At 34.7% G+C, this 23,079-nt stretch overlaps 1 protein-coding gene across 7 annotated transcripts in view; it reads right to left on the bottom strand.

The window, feature by feature from the left end:
- The window catches only part of LOC131435468 (protein commissureless 2 homolog), an 88,918-nt gene that overhangs the window by 48,222 nt on the left and 17,617 nt on the right, over positions 1 to 23,079 (bottom strand). For 3 of the 7 annotated variants that reach the window (XR_009230497.1, XR_009230501.1, XR_009230498.1), the window contains one exon: positions 10,872 to 10,976. Coding sequence is in view for 1 of the 7 variants with exons in the window: in XM_058603383.1 (XP_058459366.1) it covers positions 8,121 to 8,529 (409 nt within the window). In the remaining 6 variants the exon portion in view is untranslated. Of the gene's footprint in view, positions 1 to 8,120; positions 8,868 to 10,867; positions 10,977 to 21,062; positions 21,113 to 23,079 lie in introns of those variants that run through there. The other 4 variants (XR_009230502.1, XR_009230500.1, XR_009230499.1 and 1 more) reach the window with 3 other exon arrangements.

The raw sequence follows: 23,079 nt of genomic DNA on the forward strand, positions 1-23,079 counted from the left end.
GGTAAACAAGGGAATATACCGTGAAGAATGCTTAAAGAAGCGTTTGTTTTCATGACGTTTCTTCACTATTCTGGTCTGATTTTAAATCTTGTCACAACGCCAATTTTTTTCAATGGTATGAAACGAATGGAGTCGAAGTTGTGCCGAAAGAGTCTAATCCACCTATCATCCCGAAGTTGCGACTTATCGAGCGGTATTGGGCTCTCGTGAAGAGAACTGTCTCAATACAAATTACAAGTTACAACTATAGAAAAATTCTGATATTCTTGGACAAAAGCAGCTAAACAGGTTGCAGAGAAGTGGTGTTCTGTCACAATTTACTGATGATACTACCGTTCTGTACAAAGGTAGTGTCATTAATGCTCTGAAGAATAAATTACAGACAGATGCTCTAAGCTGGAAAACTGTGATCAATGCAGCGTAAAACTCAGGTCATTTTGTTTCCACATTTAAGACCTCCAAAACTTGCTCCATCAGACGAATATCGAATATGACTCGGTGATGAGGTCATCCAATGGTCCGATGAAGTTATCTATCTAGGACACACCTTTGACAGACATCTGATATTGAGATCACACACGGAGAACCCTTCGATCATAAAATTGCGATATCGCAGTTTTTGATTTTTGCGATAGTTGATTTAACTAATTTGTTTTTGATTCAACCAAAATGGTTTTTGATTTGCATATATTCAAGTAGTTGAAAAATATGTTGTTTTGAATGCTGTCAAATGCCGGAGACAGTTGAAAGCAAAACAATTATCGCAATGCAAAATCAACAACTTTTTTAGTTGAAATCTGTTCGCGTCGCTTCAAAATGTCAATGAAAACAACATCGATGATTAAAGCGTTTGGTGAAATTGTGTTCATTCGATTTGAGAAATTTATGACAACAAGTGTTTATCTAACAGCGGTGTTGTGATAAATTTAACCTTGTTTGAGATGAAAAAGATTTGGTGACAAATTAGAAAATGTTAATGAATGATCATCTCGTAATCTTTCAGGTATGCGCAAAAATTTTATGCTTCAAATTCGATCATTATTTACTTCCAGCAGACTGTTTTACTTCCAGCTGTTTGATACCGATAATGATGTTCATGCATTAGCAATAAAACGCTTTTTGACATGAATTTAATTTATAAAAGTAACAGGAGCGAAGGGTTTCAAACGCACAGAACGCGCTGCGATTGGATGGCGCGTTTGAATTGCCGTCGCAAAATTCCAATTCCCAGTGGTTGATGCACCCAAGCTCATATAAATTGACTAAAATTATCAGTGCATAACTTTAGTTCAACCGTTTGAAGGCATCATTTTAGGTAAATTTAATAATTTTGTTAGTTTACTCGCCCCTTTTGGCACTTTTGCTGATTAAAAACGTTTTTCTACATCAATCATTTCCGATCGAATCAGAAGTATTTTTTAGAATTTAGATCTTTACTGATCTCAAAATAAACAAACAAATAAAACCGATTTATTTTTCAACTAACAGAATTTTGTTTCAATAACAACACCAGTTATTTCAACTAAAATATTTGTTGAAATTGAAAGGTATGTGTCCTCACTAATTGACAGCATTTTTTTTTCAAACAGTTGAATTAGTTGTTTCAACCATCGTTTCTGCTAATCGAAAAACAAAAATGACAGTTTAGTTAAAACAACAATCGATTAGTTGTACCAAATTTTAACCAATCGAATTCAGAAAATCAACTAATATTCTGGTTGAAATGGGATCGCGGGTGGTTCCGTGCATGTCGACAAAATCGTTTAAAAATGCATCATACTCTTCAGGTCTCTGTATCCGCGGATCTGTAGAATATCTAAACTGTGTCTGAAGAATCAGATGGCTGTCTATAAACAAATAATCTACCCCGCAATACACAGTCCCTGTTTGGTGGGGGTGTGCTAGAACAACATGCTAGGCTCCAACGCATTTGAAGTAAGATCTTAAAGATGATTCTAAATCTGCCTCCTTAGACAAGGACATGAGATAGCCTCCCTGGATATACTAGAACAAAATTAGCACAATACTGCACGAAATTTGAAGAGAGGTGCTCAACCTCTGAAATACAAATAATTCAAAATTTGTACGTATTAGGTTAAGGATAGTTATACGCGACACAACCAACGCTGTTTTTGAATGAAATTCAGCTTTTTTGGCACCAGCCGAGAAGCGACGCGTTTCAAACCCAAAACATCAGTTAAAATGTGTTCGGCTGAAGAATCAGATGGCTGTCTATAAACAAATAATCTACCCCGCAATACACAGTCCCTGTTTGGTGGGGGTGTGCTAGAACAACATGCTAGGCTCCAACGCATTTGAAGTAAGATCTTAAAGATGATTCTAAATCTGCCTCCTTAGACAAGGACATGAGATAGCCTCCCTGGATATACTAGAACAAAATTAGCACAATACTGCACGAAATTTGAAGAGAGGTGCTCAACCTCTGAAATACAAATAATTCAAAATTTGTACGTATTAGGTTAAGGATAGTTATACGTAGGTAGATATTTTATTAATAATTAAAATAAATATTATGATTAAACATTAGTGCGTAAAACAAGAGTAACTAAAACACCTATTATTAATAACGAATCGTATGAACAACAAAGATGAAAGGCCAAAGGGTCAAAACACTTGTACTGTAAAACGTTGATGTAATACATAAAAATAAAATTGATAAACAGATATTTATGCAAAAAACATGTTTCGTTCATTCCAGCCTGTGGATCTTGAGCACCTCAGTTCAGTTGGTGCAGGTCTACAATATTACAATTAAAAAGGCAGACTTTTTCAACTTTAGCTAAGACCTCAACCAATAAAACTTCAAAATAGGACAATAATGAGATTATAGTTTTAAAAACTATAAAGTACATTGCTTCTGGCTGAATTTTCAAATACCATGATTTCGGAATCATAGCATTTGAGATTCGGTGTTAGCTCCATACTGCATAAAGTCCACAGGTCAGTTGTTTTTTTTTCAAATGTATTACTCATTGTAATATGAATTAATTATATTATAATATTAATAGCTCTTTTATATACATGGTTTGGTTATTACCATTAAGATATCATTTGCCTCCGCAATTCTGTATTTTTTTGTAAGGAAAACTGTACTCGTACGGGTAGCGATTCAGATTTACAATTACGATAGCTTGCTGGGAAAGTACTATTAGTTACATATTTTCAAATTATTTTGATGAAATAATTAGGACCGTCTTTGTCTAGAAGAGTAGATAAATAAGAAGATTTATTTGCGTTTATCATGTTCGGACACTCTCGAACTGTTGAACAAGTTTTTGAACTTTTCGAGTATTTGATTCTCTAAAATAAAGCGATGTTTAATTTCCTTTTGTAAATCCTTAACTATGGAGCAAGATCACGAGAAATTTGATATTGTTGTCGGCAAATATTTTTCAAACGAGGTTTGAATGAGGTATAATATATTTTTAGCTTCAATTATGTAATGAATCAAATAATCTATCGCTGTATCGATGTGAGCAAAATTGTCTAATACAATTTCACGATTCACATGACTTTCAATGTGTGATTTTTATTCCAACTAGTCAGCTATTTGATAGCTGAATAGAGAACTAATTAAATTAATTACAGTTTTTTTGATAATTCTGAACATTACAGGTAGATAATCTGACTCAAAGTCAGCATGAGTAATCAGTTCACTACAAATGTAACTTTGATCTGTTAAAACCGGATCAATTGAAGGGGGTTTCTCACGGAAGAGATACACGTTGGGCTATATGGAGAATAGACTGAAAAATATCCAACAGAGACAAGTCAGTTGGTCATATTTGTTTCAAGGAGCAATAAAGTTACATTCGAAAAAAAAATCAGCACACCGGGAGAAAAATCAGAAATGTTTCTCTTCAAAAAGATCAATTACTATGTGACTATAAAGCTTAAAAAATATTTCTCCACTGAATCTGACCCTCTATCACCTTTTATGTGTTACGCTTGGAATGGATTATGAGTCATAGAAGTCGTAATAAGAGATAAAGAAGTAACAAAGAAAATACCGATTATTCCAAACATTCAGATCATAAAACGTCAATTAACTTGAGTTGGAAGGCAACTATTGAACGCATACTTATGAAAAAGTAATCAATTGTCAACCACCAACATGCTAGAATGCATGGCCAAGGTTAACGTAAAGGCAAGCAGAAGTTAGCAAAAAAATCATTTATTATTTCGTTGTACACCATATCGAACCCGTACACGCGGAAGCTCTCGATATTATTATTTATGCTTGATTGAAACTGGTTTCACACACAAATGGTTCGATGATTGCTTGAGTACGAGGATGCTGTTATTTATTTATTATTATTATTTAACTGTACGAAGCCGACAGACGTCCAACATAGAATAAGAATCAGCGAATATTGATAAGGATTAATCAAAGATGGTGTTGAAACTATTGGAATAACGTTACACCTATATGGCTGGGTAATTCAATAAAGGTTTGTTCGACTCAGTTAACTGGGTTCGAAGAATGTCTGCGTATGCTCCAATGTATGAGACTAGTGACGTCTAATCAGCTGGTTGGGTAGCGGTTTGCTGAAATGTTGTCAAAGGTCAAATAGTCCCATAACCTGCTATTGATTTTATTCATGGAATCCTCTGACTCATTTTCACAGACTTAGGAAAAGAAATCTTATAGTTCTATTATCTACTATTGAATTTTATCTGGATCAGGCGTTAAGTTCCGGAATAACGGTTAAAAAGTGCAAAACAAATTAAAAAGGGATACTGAGACACCGTTGGATCCATTTCCATATGCTAATATTTTTGATGACATTCATTTTACACCGGCTTTAAACATTTTGGTCGTTCACCGGAGATCTAATATTCAAATTAGTTCTTATAGGGACAAACCTGCTATGTATTGGACTTTTTTTATTCTGGAGTAACGTGGTAAAATATGCGCGCAAAAAATTTAAAAAAAACGTGCATTCGATTTTCGCAGAAACCACTGGTCCGATTTCCACAAACTGAGATTCAAATAAAAGGTTTTTGAGTTCCAAAGACTACCGGGTCCGGAACAGCGATGCCAGATCGTGCGCACTGATTTTCCGTATTCCATCTAGTATCGGGGTGGTGGCAGAGGAAAAAAATCAGTATAGTTTCGTATAACTTATTTTACATTGATTACATGTTTTCCATCAATTATTGCGTAATTTATATGAAGGCGTTTTTTTACGTTTCAATTAATTTCTTATTCAATACGAAAAAATTATCTCTATCTCTATCTTTGTTGCACTTATTGAAGTGCCTAAATACATCCAGGAGAAAATATCCCGGTCGAAGAAGTAAGTTTCATCATGTTTAAAGATGAAAGAAAGTATAAAACATTGAACATGAATGAAAGTTTGGTGTAAATTTTTCTCTCATTGTTCGTAGAAAAATTCTTAGTCAGTTTGCAGTGTTAATTACAAAATAAATATCTGCAAAAAATCTGTAGAGATGAGAGAGCAACTGATGGTAAATAAGGCACATGAGTCGATTGAATACACAAAGTTTGTACATATACTAAAAACATATGGTGCGTTCTGAAAGTTCAACTGAGCAGTTTTGAAAAAAATTGCAACAGAAAGTTTTCGCAAGTAATTTTCAGAAAACAAAATCGTCGATCAGTAAACTCCATGAAGACTACTGACTTTTTGCAAACATGCTTCTATGTATCAACCCTTTACAGAATGCATTATTATTAAAATCACCAATGAACAAAAACTGACCTATATGAAAATATTTCAAGTGCGTGGGGTGGTTAAAATCGGGAAAAACATGCTAAATTTATAGCTCTGACTATTTGATGTTCTGTTGAAAAGTGACCACTGGGGTAGGACAAAATATTGATTTCAGTGCCATCAAACTTTTCGTGTTCCTTTTGGGTCCCATGAGAACTATGCAAAATTTTACCTAAAAAGTGGAACTATATTTTTGACTTTCTACAAAAAAAATCGGCCGGAGATCACCCTTTATATAATCTACATGATTTTTTGTGTCTTTACAGTAAGTTTTGGAACATGATTTGTCACTTTAAAAAAATCTTCATGCTAAGCTGGGTAACTATCGTGAAGACATCAAATAACTCAGATCAACCGTTATAGCACATTAAAAGGAAGTCACATCATATTATTTTCACTAACAGCAGTGGTGCTAGATATATTAAGCCCTTGTTCGGACCTTGTGTCGATTTTCCGTTAATAACTTTATCTACAAATGTCGGATTGTTTTGCAGTCCTCGAAGGTTTTCTTCCTCGTTAATTTTCCTACGAAAGTAATCGATGCAGTGATTTTTAGAGTTCGTTCGGTCTGTTCCAGAATCTACCCATAAGTCTCTACAATGCAAGGTAACATAACCAAGGTAAACGGTCATTTGTGAAAATAACATGTCCCACTTTGAGCAACCATATTTTAGGAACAACTGGATATTTTTACATAAAATTTACACTGATTAGGCAACCTATGGTTTTTATAATCCACGCTCGAAATGAAGGAACGAAAAAAAACGATTACAGGAGATGCTCGAAGTTTTATTTTCAAGGAATATACAGCAAGTAAGTTGTTGTGGATGGATAACAACATGCATTTTCTGATTTTAATATCAGGTGTACAACTTTGCTTCCGCCGTTTTTTTTCCAAAGTTAAAAGCTTCATTGCGACTAAGTGCTTACAGATGTATTATTCAAAGTATTGTCCGTCGCTAGCGACAACTTTCTCCCATCTTTCCGTCAATTTTCGGATCTCGGCTCGAAAAAGGAGTCCTCTTTTGACGCTATCCATGAAGCAAGCCATTTTTCCAGCTCTTCGAAGGATTGAAAATGTTGATCTGCCAGGCCATGTGCCATCGAACGGAATAGGTGGAAGTCACAAGGGGCCACATCTGGGGAATACGGCGTGTGGGGCAAGACTTCCCATTTCAGCGTTTCTAGGTACTTTTTGACCACTTTTGCGACGTGAGGCCGAGCATTGTCGTGTTGAAGGATGACTTTGACATGTCGCTCTTGATGTTGTGGCCGCTTTTCTTTTAGCGCGCGACTAAGGCGCATCAGTTGCGTTCGGTAGCGATCTCCTGTGATGGTTTCACCCAGTTTTAAGAGCTCGTAGTAAATCACACCGAGCTGATCCCACCAAATACAAATCATAACCTTGGCGCCGTGAATATTCGGTTTTACCTTCGACGAAGTAGCATGCCCGGGCTTTCCCCATGATTTTCTGCGTTTAGAAAAAGTAACTGTCATTGTCAACAGATTCGATTTAATAACTTTTTCATTTCGTTGCCCTTTAATTTTCTATCATTTTCATATACAAATTTTTACAGAATTTTGATCCTCCGATACAGATTTACAGACTTTTCTCCTGAAAAATATGGATTTAAATTTGGCAACCCTGAACGCTAAACGAAATTGAACAAAGCACATTGTGTTTTTTCTAATAGATTTTCTGCGCATTTTCTAATAGATTTGCACATATTACCTTGTAATTCCAGAAGTCGGATAAAGATGAAATTCAACAGTAAAGTATGGGACCATAAGACCTTTCATTTGAATATGTGTGTGTGTGAAAATGGGTTCAGCTATTTCTGAGAAAATTGATTGACATTATTTGTCACATACACATAGAGTTACACATACATTAGAATGATATTTGTTTTACATTATTGTAAATTATAAGGGCTATTTAAAATAGAATTAATTTTCATTAACGATTTGATTGATGATTTCTACGGATTACATATTCTGGAACCAATTTTTTTTCCAATTATAGAGTTTGTAACCTTAAGGTCATTCGCCTCTTCGGGCCAGAAAAATTTTCTGACCCTATGAGCGGGGAATCGAACCCAGGTGGGCTGCGTGAAAGGCATCATACCATCACGCTATACCCGTCCTGCTGGTAGCAAGTTTGATTCATCAGGAAGTATATCGTTGGAATATTAATGTCATGCTTCATCGGAGATTCAAATTGTAACATATATTGTAACACTATATATGTTATTCTGTACTCTACCGGTGGACTGTTGAGTCCTTCGAAACACAAGGTTCAAACGAAGATTTAACTTCGGCTTTTCGATGACGATAAATAAGAGGTTTAACAAATCAACTCACCACTCCTTTGCCACTGCCGAAATTTGTGGTAAAGAAAACAGGAACACATGCAGAATATCGACGAAAGAATCATCAGTGTCAGCACGATACCGACCCAAACGTCTCCGATAAAGCGCTCGTAGGTAGGATCCAGCATCTGTTCACTGCCATCGCCCAATCGTGCCGATCCACTATGACTCGCAAAGCTCTGTAGACTACTTAATAGGTTGAAATCACTCGAATTGTAATCACCAAAAATTGATTCACCGGCAGAGCCCAGGGATCCCATCCCCGCTACTCTGTCCACGGCGTTCTGCTGGTAGTGCAAACTGGGCCAGAACATTGACAGGTTGTTCCCTCGAATTAGCTTGTCGAAATCAAGATGATTCGGTATTTCGAATGTTATTTTCGATTCCAGATTATCCATCATGTTTGAGTTCTACAGTGTTCTTCACCTTTACTCACTAGAATATTTTTAAAACCGGTTTAACCGTTTCACTTGCTAAATTGATAAGGCTTCAAAATCCACTCAACTGAATATTGATTTCGATTCTTATCGCTGATAATAACATAAACTGCGAGATGAATGTTCTTCAACGGGATACAATCAGATTATCTTCCTAGGCCTATCAATTTCCACCGGATACGATTCGATTTTCCTACTCACTTTACACAACAGCAGCTGTTTTGTGAGAGCGTTCGGTGATATGACCGACTTCTCAACACGGCATGTGCGCAAGTACTGGCGCTCTGAATCAACTCTGAGAGCCAACGGTGGACTGCTTCTGCCGGTAGCTGACTGATGCCGCCGATGCTTGTATGATTATACGATCCATACGTCCGCACCCGGCTTCATCCTCTATATACGCCTTTGCTAAATGACTCGTCCGGAAGGCTATCAAGTGTTTTCGGCTAGACAAAAACCGGGTTGCCATAGTTTAGAAGCTTTTGCATCGCCCTATCGGATAAATGTGGATGAACTTTTTGAAACATTTTCGACGAGATTAGAAATGTTTTATGCAATATTTTATTAAATACAAAAAGTATTCACCCTCATTCTTGTTTATGTTCGTATCGAGCATACGACGAACGGGTACTTTCGAACGAATAGGAATAAGCCATTCTTGTTTCAATCGAATGAATTCGAACACGACTCGCTTGCCACAAAATATTCAATAATCAGTCAACTTCTTCAAATAAATGCTAAGTCTTGATGAAATCAGTCCAATCCTTGTGATTAACCATATCCAAACGCTAGAATGTATGCCAGTTTAGCTTCATACCATTCGTGTATTCGAACATAATTCGTACGAACGAAAAGTCCCATTCTCGTTCACGAACGAATAGACGAAATACCGTAGTTTCGATTCGTCAGTTTAATATTGCGAATCAACCGTTCAAACACATCGAAAAAAGATTAACCGATTTCCAACAAATTTATTTTCAAATCTAAAGATAATTGGCAATCAAATCATAAATTTATGCTTTGCATAAATCATTTAGAAAGCATAGCAGTCATAGTAAAATGCTGTTTTTTTTTTCTAGCGAGCCTTCGAATATATGTGCGGTTCCAAGTTTTTACGCATCAAATTTTACATCTATTAGGTACTTTATGGAAAATACGCCATGAGTAAACATGCTTTATTTTATATGAAATGCATGATTTTATCAATATACTAAATATGTAGACTATCGAAAACATGACAAAATTGCAAGAAAAATGCAACATACTGATCGGACTGCTAGTTGAAATGTTTTTTATACTTTGCACGAAGTTCAATTTGAAAATTTCATTTACCGACTTGAATAAAATTGGTCCTGAGTCCGATATTTATTTGTAATGTAGCATGCATCACTTCCTTGATGCTTGGAATCTTCCTAAAAAACTACCTGCGCTGCCGATCCTTCTTTTGCACAGAAATCGCGTTCTTACACATTCGAGTGAAAACAAGAATGGCTTGTTCGCATTCGTTCGAAAGTATGTGTTCGTTGAATAGTCGATACGGATGTAAGCAAGCATGATAATACAAAATCAGCGAAGAAAACAAGTCAAATATCAAATGATATCAAAGATTTTTAATTACAACTCAAATCTGTACCAGAACTAATAGTTTAAAGTTGGATAGGCGTTGTTTTTATGCATGTACGATGTTTAAAAGTGTGATTGATTCGAACGTAAACGGGAATACGAATTTGATATACTTTCGAACGTATCGCATACGGCCGTAAACAAGAATTAGGGTGATTGACTTGGATATAAACATTGGTCAATTTTGTGGAACTGCAAATGTTGGAGCAAGTATTGGAAAAATCTTATGTGTAGCAATCATTGTTGAGAAATATGAAATCTATCGCGATAAAATACCGCTTATTTTGAAATTTTAAATCATCACTTGTGATATTATAAATGATTTAAAATTTAAAAATTTATTTTTTTTATTTATAATCATTTGCTTACTGTACTTACTCTGAATATTTAGGAAAAAAACGTTCAAAATATTATAAAAGACCATCCGTATGCCGATACTCTGTTATTGATCAAAATCAGTTGAGATTACAGGAAGATAAGCACGTTATAAGCATTTAATGATGGAAATGATACTGGTATAAATTAACACTAATGGTATATAGATGTCGTATTGTAATTTTACCATTGCGTTTAAGCTACACATTTGAAATATAAATGTATAAAATCACTGTACTAACGTAGCATCTTAGTGAGCTTTAAATGATTATATAGCGCTGAGATAAAAAGTACGCCTACTTACTTACTTTTTCAATCGTAGGCCACACGAGTCTCTGCTATATATAGAAGGTGCCTTCATTCAAATCGATTCGTGGCTGCACATTGCCAGCCTCGGTAGCTGCGAAGGGTCACTGTGGAATAAAATAGTATAACCTTTTAAATTTGTAAACAGTGTTGAGCCGAATTTAAAGTTTTTCAGTTCTTCGCATCGTCGCTCTAAACGACGGTTTGAAAGTTTAAGGCCTCATTTCCTTGTAATTCTGGAATTGGTAGTCGGATTTGGATAAATTTCACGAGTGATTTGTTTTAATAAACCGACTTTCTGGGGCTTAGAAAAATATCAAAGTCCCAGAAAGTCGATTTAAAAAGACAACACCAAATCTCGACGTTTCATTCAATTTTAAGATTTTCGGCATCAAAAAAATTTTCGATTTCGGAAATTTCATGTACTCCCTATGGTGCTTTTTCAAGATCGAAAATTTTCAAACTTTAACCGCTGGGCAGCACCCCTTACCCATGTCCGATTTAGCTCAAATTTTTCATGAGGACTTTTTTCGAGGTGCTTAAACTTTTGAACAATAGCGCTTTACAAAATTAGAAGTAATTTCCAAAATATTGGCACCCTTATACATTTGAGCGGCAAAAAACCAACGTGTTTTGTCGGTTAGGTCACTTATACCATTAAATTTCCGGAACCAATGGTCACAGCCATTTGGTCTTCGAACTTGAACAATGGCCTAACAATAGCTTTTTATGTTTGGTCATCTTCGAGAAACTTGCGCGGTAAAAATACAACGCGTTTTGTCGGTTACGTCACTTATACAATCATATCTCCGGAACCAAAAGTCACAACTATTCGATCTTTGAACTTGATCAATGGCCCGACAGTAGCTTTCAAACGAGCATGAGTTTGTTAAAATCTTTTCACCCATCTCTGAAAAAATTGATCGTGTAAAAATATCTTCGAAAAGTGCGCACACACATACACACACAGACATTTTCCGATCTCATCGAACTGAGTCGAATGGTAAATAACACCATGGGTCTCCGACGCTCCGTTCAAAAGTTTGTTTTTGCAGTAATTCTAATACCTTTCTATAAAGAAAGGCAAAAACCTTTTTTAATCCACCTAGTGATGTAATGATACCTTTCTCATACTACTTATGTTTTTTTTATCACTAGAAAATTCTCTCAAGATTTTTTTTTTTCAAACTTGAATAAAATCAAAAAAATTCTTTGGTGTAAACTACCATCACTTTTTCAATTTGTAAACAGCCATGTCAAGTTAATTTAGATTTAAATGTGACAACCCTGCACGCTATATAAAACCAAAGACACCATATTAACAAGATATCCAGCTCTCACATTTCTTGAACAAATCATTGGCAACATCCTTTTTTGGTGCCCTCAGGCGAGTCCGCATCGAATCTCGTACATTGAAGCAGGGGAGAGAAATGTCAAATTCGTGCGCGCCAAAATAGCAGCACTGCACACCCATACAATTGACATGATATGTTGAATGTGATACCGTGCGATGGCGTTGTTGAACTGAAGATTGATTTCGCTCCAAGCTGACAGGGTCTGATAAAACTGAACCAAGCACGCTAGGTGGGTGCGTTTTCTTCTTCTTCCGTACCAGCACGTACCGATGCGCACCAATTTTGCATATTTTTTTTTGCCAAGTTTTGAAAGTTTTGATACTCATTGCCCTATAATTTCGGAACCGAAAGTCAGATCTAGATGAAATTGCACATTGTTTTTAAATACACTGAGAGCTTTAATTTGAATCATGATTTCTGAAAATCAGTTTAACCGTTGCTGAGGAATCGGAGTGAGTTCCGTTTTTGGATCTTTTCTTTACTATTAACGGAGCGTTCAGAAGCGGAAACCGGGCACTAGTAGCCCCATGTAGTTTTATATATCCACCAACTAACAGGATCTGCCAGTTAGATGAATTTACCAGTAAATTTTATAAAAATGTGCACCTCGTATCGCCATCGCTTGTGAAAAAATACTCATAAAATTGAAAATTTCCACTAATCGCACTGTAATACCGAAACCGAAAGTCGGATCTGGATCAACTTGTTGGGGACTTCTTAAAGAATTTCAAGACCTTTTATTTGCTCCTTAGTTTGTAAAAAATCGGTTAGAAAATTTCCGACAAAATTCAATGAGCATTTGCTCATAGATTTGCACATATTGCCTTGTAATTCTGGAACCGGAAGTCGGATTGAAATAAAATTTCATAGCGATCTATGGGACCATAAGACCTTTCATTTGAATTCGAGTTTGTGAAAATCGAGTAACATTATTTGTCACTAATACACATACACACATACAAACACACACATACACACACGTCGCTTTAACTGCGATATTGCTCAATTTTCGAACTATTATTTTAGTGATATTCTTTTTAGAGCCGAAACAAAGAAATGTTATCCAATTTCATCACAATTCGTTGATTGAAAGTCGAGCAATCGGCAAAAAAATATTGCGATTCGAATAATGAAATGACTATTGGTACAATAGCCCTATATGACATCGTTTTAACGCTTATCAGTTGTTTGGATGATACTTGTATGCTGATCAACACCGGCACCGGCTATGTCTGAATGCATAAATATGTGGGAATCCTTCGCATTTTCACATGCTTCACGGGATAGGGTAGCTGGTTAGTAAAAGAACCAATAATATTAGTATGTGTTAAATGCTCAGAGTAGCTAGCTGCCGGGAATACTTGGAATATTCATTGCGTTATGCAATAATATACACTTTTCGTTGAAAATACAGTGCAAGAAACGATTTGTTTACAAAATTCGTAAAACTCTCGACAGCCGGTTTTCGGAAGTGATGTCAATCGCGTTATGAATCTTGGCATTTTGTTCTCTGAAAGATAAACTAATGTTCCCAAGGCATCGTTTGATTTAATCATCACTTAAACGTCTAATGTAATGTAAAGCAATATCTATTTACACTTTCAGACCAAAATCTTCAAAACTATTACTCACAATTTTAACAATATTTACGCGTGTTAATGAACTTGAAAAAAAAACCTGCTTTGATTCACCTAGTGGTGTGATGGTGCCTCATGTTCTCATGATACTTATACTCCCATAAATATTACTATAGCATTTTAAAAAAAAAAAACTTTCCATTAAATCTTGAATATAAATAAGAAAGTTTGTTCAGAACTATCATATCCCATAAATTTAAACAGTTTAAAATGACCACATTTAGAAGAGTTTCTCCTCATTTCTTTTTAGTCGCTCTAAATCAAGGGTTCCCAAACTATTTTGGGTCATGGACCCCTTTATTAAAATTAACTTTGGCCTCAGTGGCCCATCTACAAATTCCATTGAAAATTTAATTTCCTGCTTATTTCATATTGATTAAACTTTAACTTACTTACGAATTTCCGCGGATGGTCAAATAAACACAACTTTTTTAGCATAAATATTTCAAATAACAACTTATATCAAACAATAGGGGGTCGATTTCTACACCTCTGCGCCCCCCATAGTCAGTTTTCGTTAACGACGACCCCCGCAAAAAGAATAGCGACCTCAAGGGGTCTATATCGACCTTTTTGGGAACCCCTGCTCTAAATAATGGTTCGAAAATTTGAACACATTTCACTCTGTAGTCCCGGAAGTAGAATCCGAATGGAACATGCAGTATATAAAGCCATAAGACCATTCATTTAAGACAAAGAATTTGAAATTCTATTCGGTCATCACTGTAAAAATGAAAGGAGCTCCGCTTTGAAGTTTTTGATCTAATGCTTCAAAAACAGGCTATACACAAAAAACGAAAGTCAGCCCTGAGTGTTCATTTGAAATCTAAATTCAAAACCTGTGCAAAGAGCAGGTTTTTCTGTATAATTTTTTACGTTTCGAATGTCAGTGCAGAACAATTCAAATAGAACAGTTAGAAACACAACAACATTTAAACCGTTAAGCAGACGTAAAGTTAATGCTATTTGAAAAATCCTTTTATTAAATGGACCGAAGCTCAATGTCTAACCTGATATCCCGAAAGTTTTTCTGGAAACCCTGCATTGATAGACATTCACGCTATCAATACACAATTAATTCGTAGTAAAAACCATTTTAATCTGTTAATGTTGATGACATATGCAAAAGGTTCAACGCAACTCAACCTCCGATGCTCGATGAGCAAAATAATGATCTAAAAATTACATTGTCCGGATGCATGCAGCGCACTTGCTAAGATTACACATTTCACCTTCGATTTCCAACACCCGCAATCATTTTTTAATTCTTTAATTTAATTTTTTCTTTAAGGTTAAGAGTATTTCAATTTAAAAACATGGATTGAAAGCTCCGTTATTTGTTTATTTCCATCAGTCGTTATCGGAATTCTGCGAGATTTTTCATGAATAGAAGTGTATGTCGTCACATCCATCCCGTTGTTGTGACGCGCGTTGTGATGGAACCACACCTTATCAAACAGAAACTAGCTTTCTGGCAGTAGAGCTGAGAGTTCACATTGTTTACTTTCATCGTGATCACGGTAGATGTAGCAAAAATACATACGATGCTTACTGTGGATGACGTTTCAACGGAATTTCTGTTATCGGCGTTATCTCTAGGAGTATAAGAAGTGAATCATACTCTTGGATTAAGATAAACATCCAGATGACTCAATGGGATGAGATGGGTAAATGCACTATTTGCTATGATGTCAGGCAGGTTAGTTTAGCGGTTATAATATGTTTTGGATACGGTGTTAGTACATGATTAATATTTCAGCTGCACGAATTGTATTGTTTTCTTGTGTAATCATGTTTACTACATATTTTTCGTTTACCAAAATATTACATTTAAATTCAACAAAACTATGTTTATTTCGGTGTTAATGAATATAAATGATATATACATTCGGTTCCGAAAAAAAACGAAGAAGAACACTCCACACAATTTTCTTAAACATGGCTCGTTTCTCGTTTCAAAGTTGCTAAGGGATCAATAATTTAAAACTATAATAGGTCATAGTTTGTTTCAGAAATTTTACCGAATAAGTGACGTAAGTTTTAATGCAAAGTTTTGTGACTTTTGAACCAAGGTTCGGCTGTGATCCGCCATTCGATTTAGTTAATCAAGAAATCAATATGTCAGAGGGTATGTGATTATGTGTGAATATGTATGCATATGTTCATGTGATAAATAATGTCACTCAAATTCTCGAAGATGACTGGACCGATTTCACACACTTCGATTTAAATGAAAGATCTTATAGGCCTATAAGCTGCAAATGAATTTTATCCAGATACGACTTCCGGTTCCGGAATTACATGGTCGATATTTAAAGTGGGTAGTCAGAAGTCATTTTGGCTATTCTTGTGTCCGATTTCCAGTTCCGGAACGACCAGAGGAAGTGTTCAAAGAATACCGTAAAAAACTCACATCTATGTATTCCTCAGAGGTTGCTACACAGATTTCTACTAGATTAAATTCAATACGTTTTTAAGATATGTTTATTAAGGAACACTACGTAAGTTTTTCGATGTCAAGGGCATTTCTTATAATTATTTGAAACTACACAGAAAAAAATAATGAATTTCACAGGTGACAGAATTCTACAAACGATACATTTCACATATACTTAATTTTTCAATATTCCGCAATATTCCACTAGCTCAGAATTTTACATGCTCCAAGTGTAATTTGCACTCTGTTACCAAGTGCCGCTGTATAGATTTATATTTATCAATTATTCAATAAACAGATATTCTGCGGTCCAGTCGAGTAACCGATGTGCTTGTGATCTAATGTTACTCGGTTTAAGTCGCGCTGCTGCTATCGGTCTTTTATTTTTTATTTCATTCGAATTCAAGACATGTGATTTTCAAATCACACAATTTTACATGCTCTTGAATATAAATTTGTATGAAATATGACGCTCCATTTATGTGCATTTTATAAGATGTAAAATCACACGATTTTTTCGAACTGTGTATGATAAAATTTTGAGGAATCTGGCATCCAGCTGGTGTTCTTCCGTGACTGGTAGATGGGATCACGAGAAACTGTCCAGATGACGTTGGAGAATCAATTCAAATTAAAGGTCTTATGATCTCACCAATTGTTGTTATATTTTGTCCAGATCTAACTACCGATTCCGAAATGATAGAGCCATGGGTGACAGAAAATTCAAATCGTCATAAAAGTGACGAAGCCAATCCCTTTTTGGAATTGACTAAACTGACTAAATAACTGTTCGAGTTGACAAATCTTCTCAGTAGATGACCAAACAAACTCGCTTCGACTTTTTAGCTTCCGATTTCCAGTACCTGAAGTACCGGTAAAAGTAGTAGAGCTCTGGAAAAAAGCTAAGATTGATTCCTCAAAAATGGCAGGACCGATTTTGTTAACTTAGGTTCTAACAAAGACATCATATAACAAGATATCCAGCTCTCACATTTCCCGAACAAATCATTGGCAACATCCTTTTTTGCGAGCATGGCGCCGTCAGATGAGTCCGCATCGAATCTCGTACATAGAAGTAGGGGAGAGAAATGTAAAATTCGTGTGCGCAAAAATAGCACCACTGTGCACCCATACAATTGACATGATATGTTGAATTTAATGCCGTGCGTTGTTGCTGAACTGAAGATTGATTTCGTTCCAAACTGGCAGGGTCTGCTTGACCTTAGCATGTCCTAAAAAAGCATTATGAATGACATAACAACCAAAAACCAACTAGCTGTGACTTCATTTATTATCTTCAGGAAGACCAATCATTAAACAGATTTAGTAGAAAAATCATTTCGTGTTTCAACTCTACTAGAGCTTGAAAGTTGAATGATTTCAAAGTCCTAAAATTTGCGGTCAAGTAAGATCTGGTGAGCTCGTCATACCCAAAACTAAAACAACAATCATTATGAACCCGAAGGCTAGTTTCTACGCTATCCGTTTTGTGGGTTGCTGTGTACACAAAAAGGACATAATTTATTGCTCTAAATGATGCTCATCCTCTTACTGCTTACATAGAGAGCGAAAGAGATTATTTTCTAAGAATTTGTTTTCCTGCATTTCCTTGCAACAATATCCGTTTGGCGCCACAGCAATATGCAACGTCGGAAAAAGAAGCACAGTTTTAGTTGGATGTTGAACACATAGAACTATTTATGCAATGAGTTGCAGAATGATGTTGTTTTTTTTTTATTTCGAGTACCATATTTACAACTGAGAAAATTCAAATAATGGGCTGTTTTCTTGTATACATTTATCATCCGTATAAAAAGGTTATACAGTCACTTCTTTATGTGTAATGATTGATAAGGCACATACTAAGATCATAAAGTGCTTGAGATACAACTCTTGTCTAAAGAGTTCTTCTTTATAATAATCATTTATCACAGCATTTACAGTCTGCTATATTTTCTGCATATAGTCATCATGAACCATATTCATATTTGATTATTTCAACACATCTTCATAAAATAATGTACTGAGTTACATCATTTAATTCAATCACGAACTATAATAAGAAGCACAATATATCACTCATAGCTGCCGATTAGTAAATAATTGCTCTCAGTTCGCAAATGATACGAAACTTTACTGGAGTTACAATTCATGCAGCGTAACGAAAAGACAGATTACGTTTAATAGAGTTAAAATGAAATTTTATCCTTTATGATTCATTACAAAAATTTCCTTTAAACGTCGCCTTATAACACTCTTATAATTTATTTTCTCAAAATTATTTAAAGCATAATATTTTATGAGGCCCCTGCATAACACCTATACCCTCACCAGTTCATCACAATAATAGCATGAAATTCCTACTTTTGTTCATTACATTCATTACAAAAATTTCCTTTAAACGTCGTCTTATAACACTCTTATAATTTATTTTCTCAAAATTATTTAAAGCATAATATTTTATGAGGCCCCTGCATAACACCTATACCCTCACCAGTTCATCACAATAATAGCATGAAATTCCTACTTTTGTTCATTTATTTCCGCAGCCGGCATGGTCAAAAGGTGAATTTTCAATACATTGAAAAGTGTGTCGGTGTTCCAAAGGACACCTATGGCTGAAGCTCACCCACGTTTAAAGATGCGAAGGCACCATCGGCCGGTCGGCTTGTCAGAGAACGTAAAACACAGAAACGCACAACGAAGAAAAGGGTCCATTTGTCAATTTTGACTGCGCTTTTAAAAGAATTGCCAAAGCATTGTCCGAAAATTAAATCAAATTAAAGGCATAGAAATCCATTATAGGAGCTTCCACCCTCAGGTAATAATGGTTGGTGATATTCGACCTAAGCTGACCTTTTGTTACGAATGGTACCGATGAAATTTTGAAACTTGCTGTGTAGAATCAATTAACAACCAGTTTAGGAATTAACGTATTTGGGTTTATGTGATGCGTTTTGTAAACTGAAATTCAGCGCAGACGACAGAATTGAGCTTAATATTTTAATGATGATTCGATTCCTGATTTATTAAACGAATAGGAGTTTACAAATTTTGAAGCTTTATATTCTGCATGTTTACAGAGTCAATCATGTCTAGCAGAGCTAATAATATTCATGTTCATTGACCCATTACCCTTTCAGTCATTTTCGATTTTTAGTGAAAATCGAAGCTTCGCGAAACGAGGTCGTCAAATGGTGAGATAACTAAGTCCTCACAAGTTCCTTATTATTATTATTATTATTTTCTTATTATTATTATTATTATTATTATTATTATTATTATTATTATTATTATTATTATTATTATTATTATTATTATTATTATTATTATTATTATTATTATTATTATTATTATTATTATTATTATTATTAATATTATTATTATTATTATTATTAAAAAAGAAATATTATATTTCCTGCTGTACTGCGACATAACTTACACAGCGACAACAACTGTTATATAATGTATCATAGCACATTACTTCGTATATTATCGTCTTATATTATATTTTGTTATGTTATATTATATTATGTTGTATTATATAATATTATATTATATTATATTATATTATATTATATTATATTATATTATATTATATTATATTATATTATATTATATTATATTATATTATATTATATTATATTATATTATATTATATTATATTATATTATATTATATTATATTATATTATATTATATTATGTTATATCACAGAGAGCAGATATCCAACGGACATTCATGCGTGCAAAGTCGTGTGCAACGGTGATTTTTAATGGATTTTCACATGTATGCTTTACACAGCTTTTTAAAAAAGTTTGTACTAGCTTGGATGTCTGTTCTCTGTAGTTATATTATATTATATTCTATTATATTGTATTATATTATATTATATTTTTTATATAAATTTATATTATATTATATTATATCATATTATATTGTATTATGCTCAATTATATCGACAACGTGGAGGAACAGGGAGTGCATCAGAGTATCTTATGTTACAAGTGAATGACTGGATGATAAAGTGGATTACCAACCTGAGTCACGTGGGGGAAGCTTCTTTTCTAACAAACACCTTTCTAACAAACAAACCATCACATGGGTTTCAACTGGTAAAGCGAATTTTTTTATTATATGGCTAGATGTTCTTGCTGGAAGGCGCCGGGTCCTTAAAACCCATTTTGGCCTTCTTAACAGCAGTTAAATGAAAGCTATCTGCTAATCAAATTCGGATTACCCGTATACACTGGTAATGCCTTGAACTGATGGTGGCTTCACATATACATACAAAATCGACGCTTCGAGAATCGATAATGACCGAAAACGACTCACAATGATTTTTAGCTGTTGGTGTTCGTATCTACAACTTGGACAATTACTATGATTTATTATATTCTAGACACTCTTTATATTAAAACTACATAGATTTCCATTATTAAATTGCAAGTGTTAATCACTTCAAATCTTATCTAAATGGAATCATGGTATAACCTAATGATATTACAAATTTCATCAATCAACAATTATATATCCAAAATGTATATCAATTGATACTTGCAATTTAATAGTTAGAAAAATTCACTTCAATTGATGAAAAAATGTTTAGATTTCAATAGGTTTTAGACCTAAATATCATGTAGAATACATTTTCATATTGAAATGTCATCAATTAGGTATTAAGTTTCGAATAACATGATAAACATAATTTATTTAATTAAAAAATTAATTTGGATTAGTATTTTTTCACTAATCGACAAAAAATTCTCGTTGTGTATGAACTGAATGATGTTCGATGATCCACAATTCCATTGCCTGAAAACACAAACACATCTTATGAGTCACATAAATGAAAATATAACTGTTCCTGGAGAATTTCACAAAAGGCAGCGTTAGCAAGCAAGTTTACTGCCTTTTCTTTCCTATTGTTGTGACTCGATTACGAACATTTTCATTAATTTCCCAGTAATAATTGATTCTCGATAATTCCAGGTTTCGTTCCATTTACAAAGAACGTAGAACGTGGGAAATACTTATGTCGTTTTTCATTGAGAAGACTCGTGGAGTGTTTTGCTCTATTCGTGCACTTTTCGTGCAGTCGGGCAATCAAAACAGGTGCACTGTGTTTCATTGATTTGCACCGCACGAAAAAATTGCCCTTTCGGGGCAATTCGCGGGCAACTATTTTGCACCCGTTTTCTTTTCCGAGCAGCATGCGTGCAAACCAAACTTTACAAAACCGTTTCATTGATCAACTGTCAGAGCAAAACACTGGCACCGAGCGAGTGGAATCAATGAAAAACGACATTAGTAACTATTTGAAAAGAAAGTAATCAAAAAGAAGTAGTCGCTGGGTTTTTGAAAAATTCACCGGAAATTTCTTTGATAGGTATTAAAAGTGACGTAACGTTGGCATTGATACTCTCTTTTGTTGCAGTGAGACAAGAAAATGCTTCGTCTCTCTTCGTTCGATGGGGATTCGATCATTTACGAATTAGACAGTAAAAAACGAAAAAACGCATTTGAGGCTGTTGGATTGGATTCTTTCATTGAAAATACGTGACCATTTTCGGCATTGATCTCAAGAGATAACGCAATGTGCCGTCATAAACATTGTACGTTGAAAAAAATCCTTTAGTTAGTCTCAACAGTACGTTGACAAAAATCCTTTAGTTAGTCCACCGTTTGCCTTGAAACAATCCACAACAGCTGCGAGGTATGAAGTTCGTGCAATTTTGATTTGAAGTGACACAATGGATATTCGAAAAGATTTATCTCGAGCTATGGCAGTTGCTGTCATTCAGACAATTTAAAATTATATACAATTTATTAATATTAGTAATTTACAAGAAGATTTTACAACTTTTACAGTTTATGAGAAATTATGTTTTTGATTCATTTAGACTAGTAGTATCGATTATCCCGCCTTTTTTAGCAAAATATATATAAATTTTCAATCTCGTGCTTTTTGCAACAGTTCATTCTTTCACTTATCATTTCGTCGCACTGAATATGAAACTAATGGTTCTATTACAGGCCTACAGCGGATCATCCACATAAGACAAGTTCGTCTTCGATATGACTGAAGGTCAAACAAGAAATTTTTGTTACACTTAGGCTGTGAACCATCTCGCGATATATTTTAACTTTTAGTTAAATGTTGATTTTTACTTAAGATCTGAAAGTTAGAACTTTTTTGCAGGATTTTTTTTAGTGTCGGATAATAACTATTGAACTATCAGAAATAACCATGCTTTCAAGTAGGATTATTTTTACCAACTACAAAATAATAACTGAGAAATTTAAATTAAAGTTAAAATAATTTGTGAGATGATTCAGAGCCTTACAAACGGGTACAACTTTCAACCACCCGAACAAAACTTTGCAAAGTTCCAAGATTTTTACGTTTTGTCAATTGAATGACGGAATACAAAAATCGGATAAGGGGACGGATATAGTGTGATGGGTAAGTCGATGCCCTTTCACGCAGCCCACCTGGGTTCGATTCCCAACCCCGCTTATAGGGTCAGAAAATTTTTCTGGCCCGAAGAGGCGAATGACCTTAAGGTTAAAACCTCTATAATCGAAACAAAAAAAATCGGATAACTATAATTTAGTTTGGAAAACCAGTTTAAGTTTTTTTGAATCAGTTTTTAACGTCTACGTCATCAGTGCGTCAGCAGTTTATGTTGAATTTTTTATTCGTACTTTGGCGACTCGACGTAGCCACACAGCATGATTTTCGCTTGTAGTCCAATGAAAAGAAAGCCCAAAATTAATTG

The sequence above is a fragment of the Malaya genurostris genome, chromosome 3, assembly GCF_030247185.1.
Source record: "Malaya genurostris strain Urasoe2022 chromosome 3, Malgen_1.1, whole genome shotgun sequence".
In the NCBI taxonomy this organism is placed as follows: domain Eukaryota; kingdom Metazoa; phylum Arthropoda; class Insecta; order Diptera; family Culicidae; genus Malaya; species Malaya genurostris.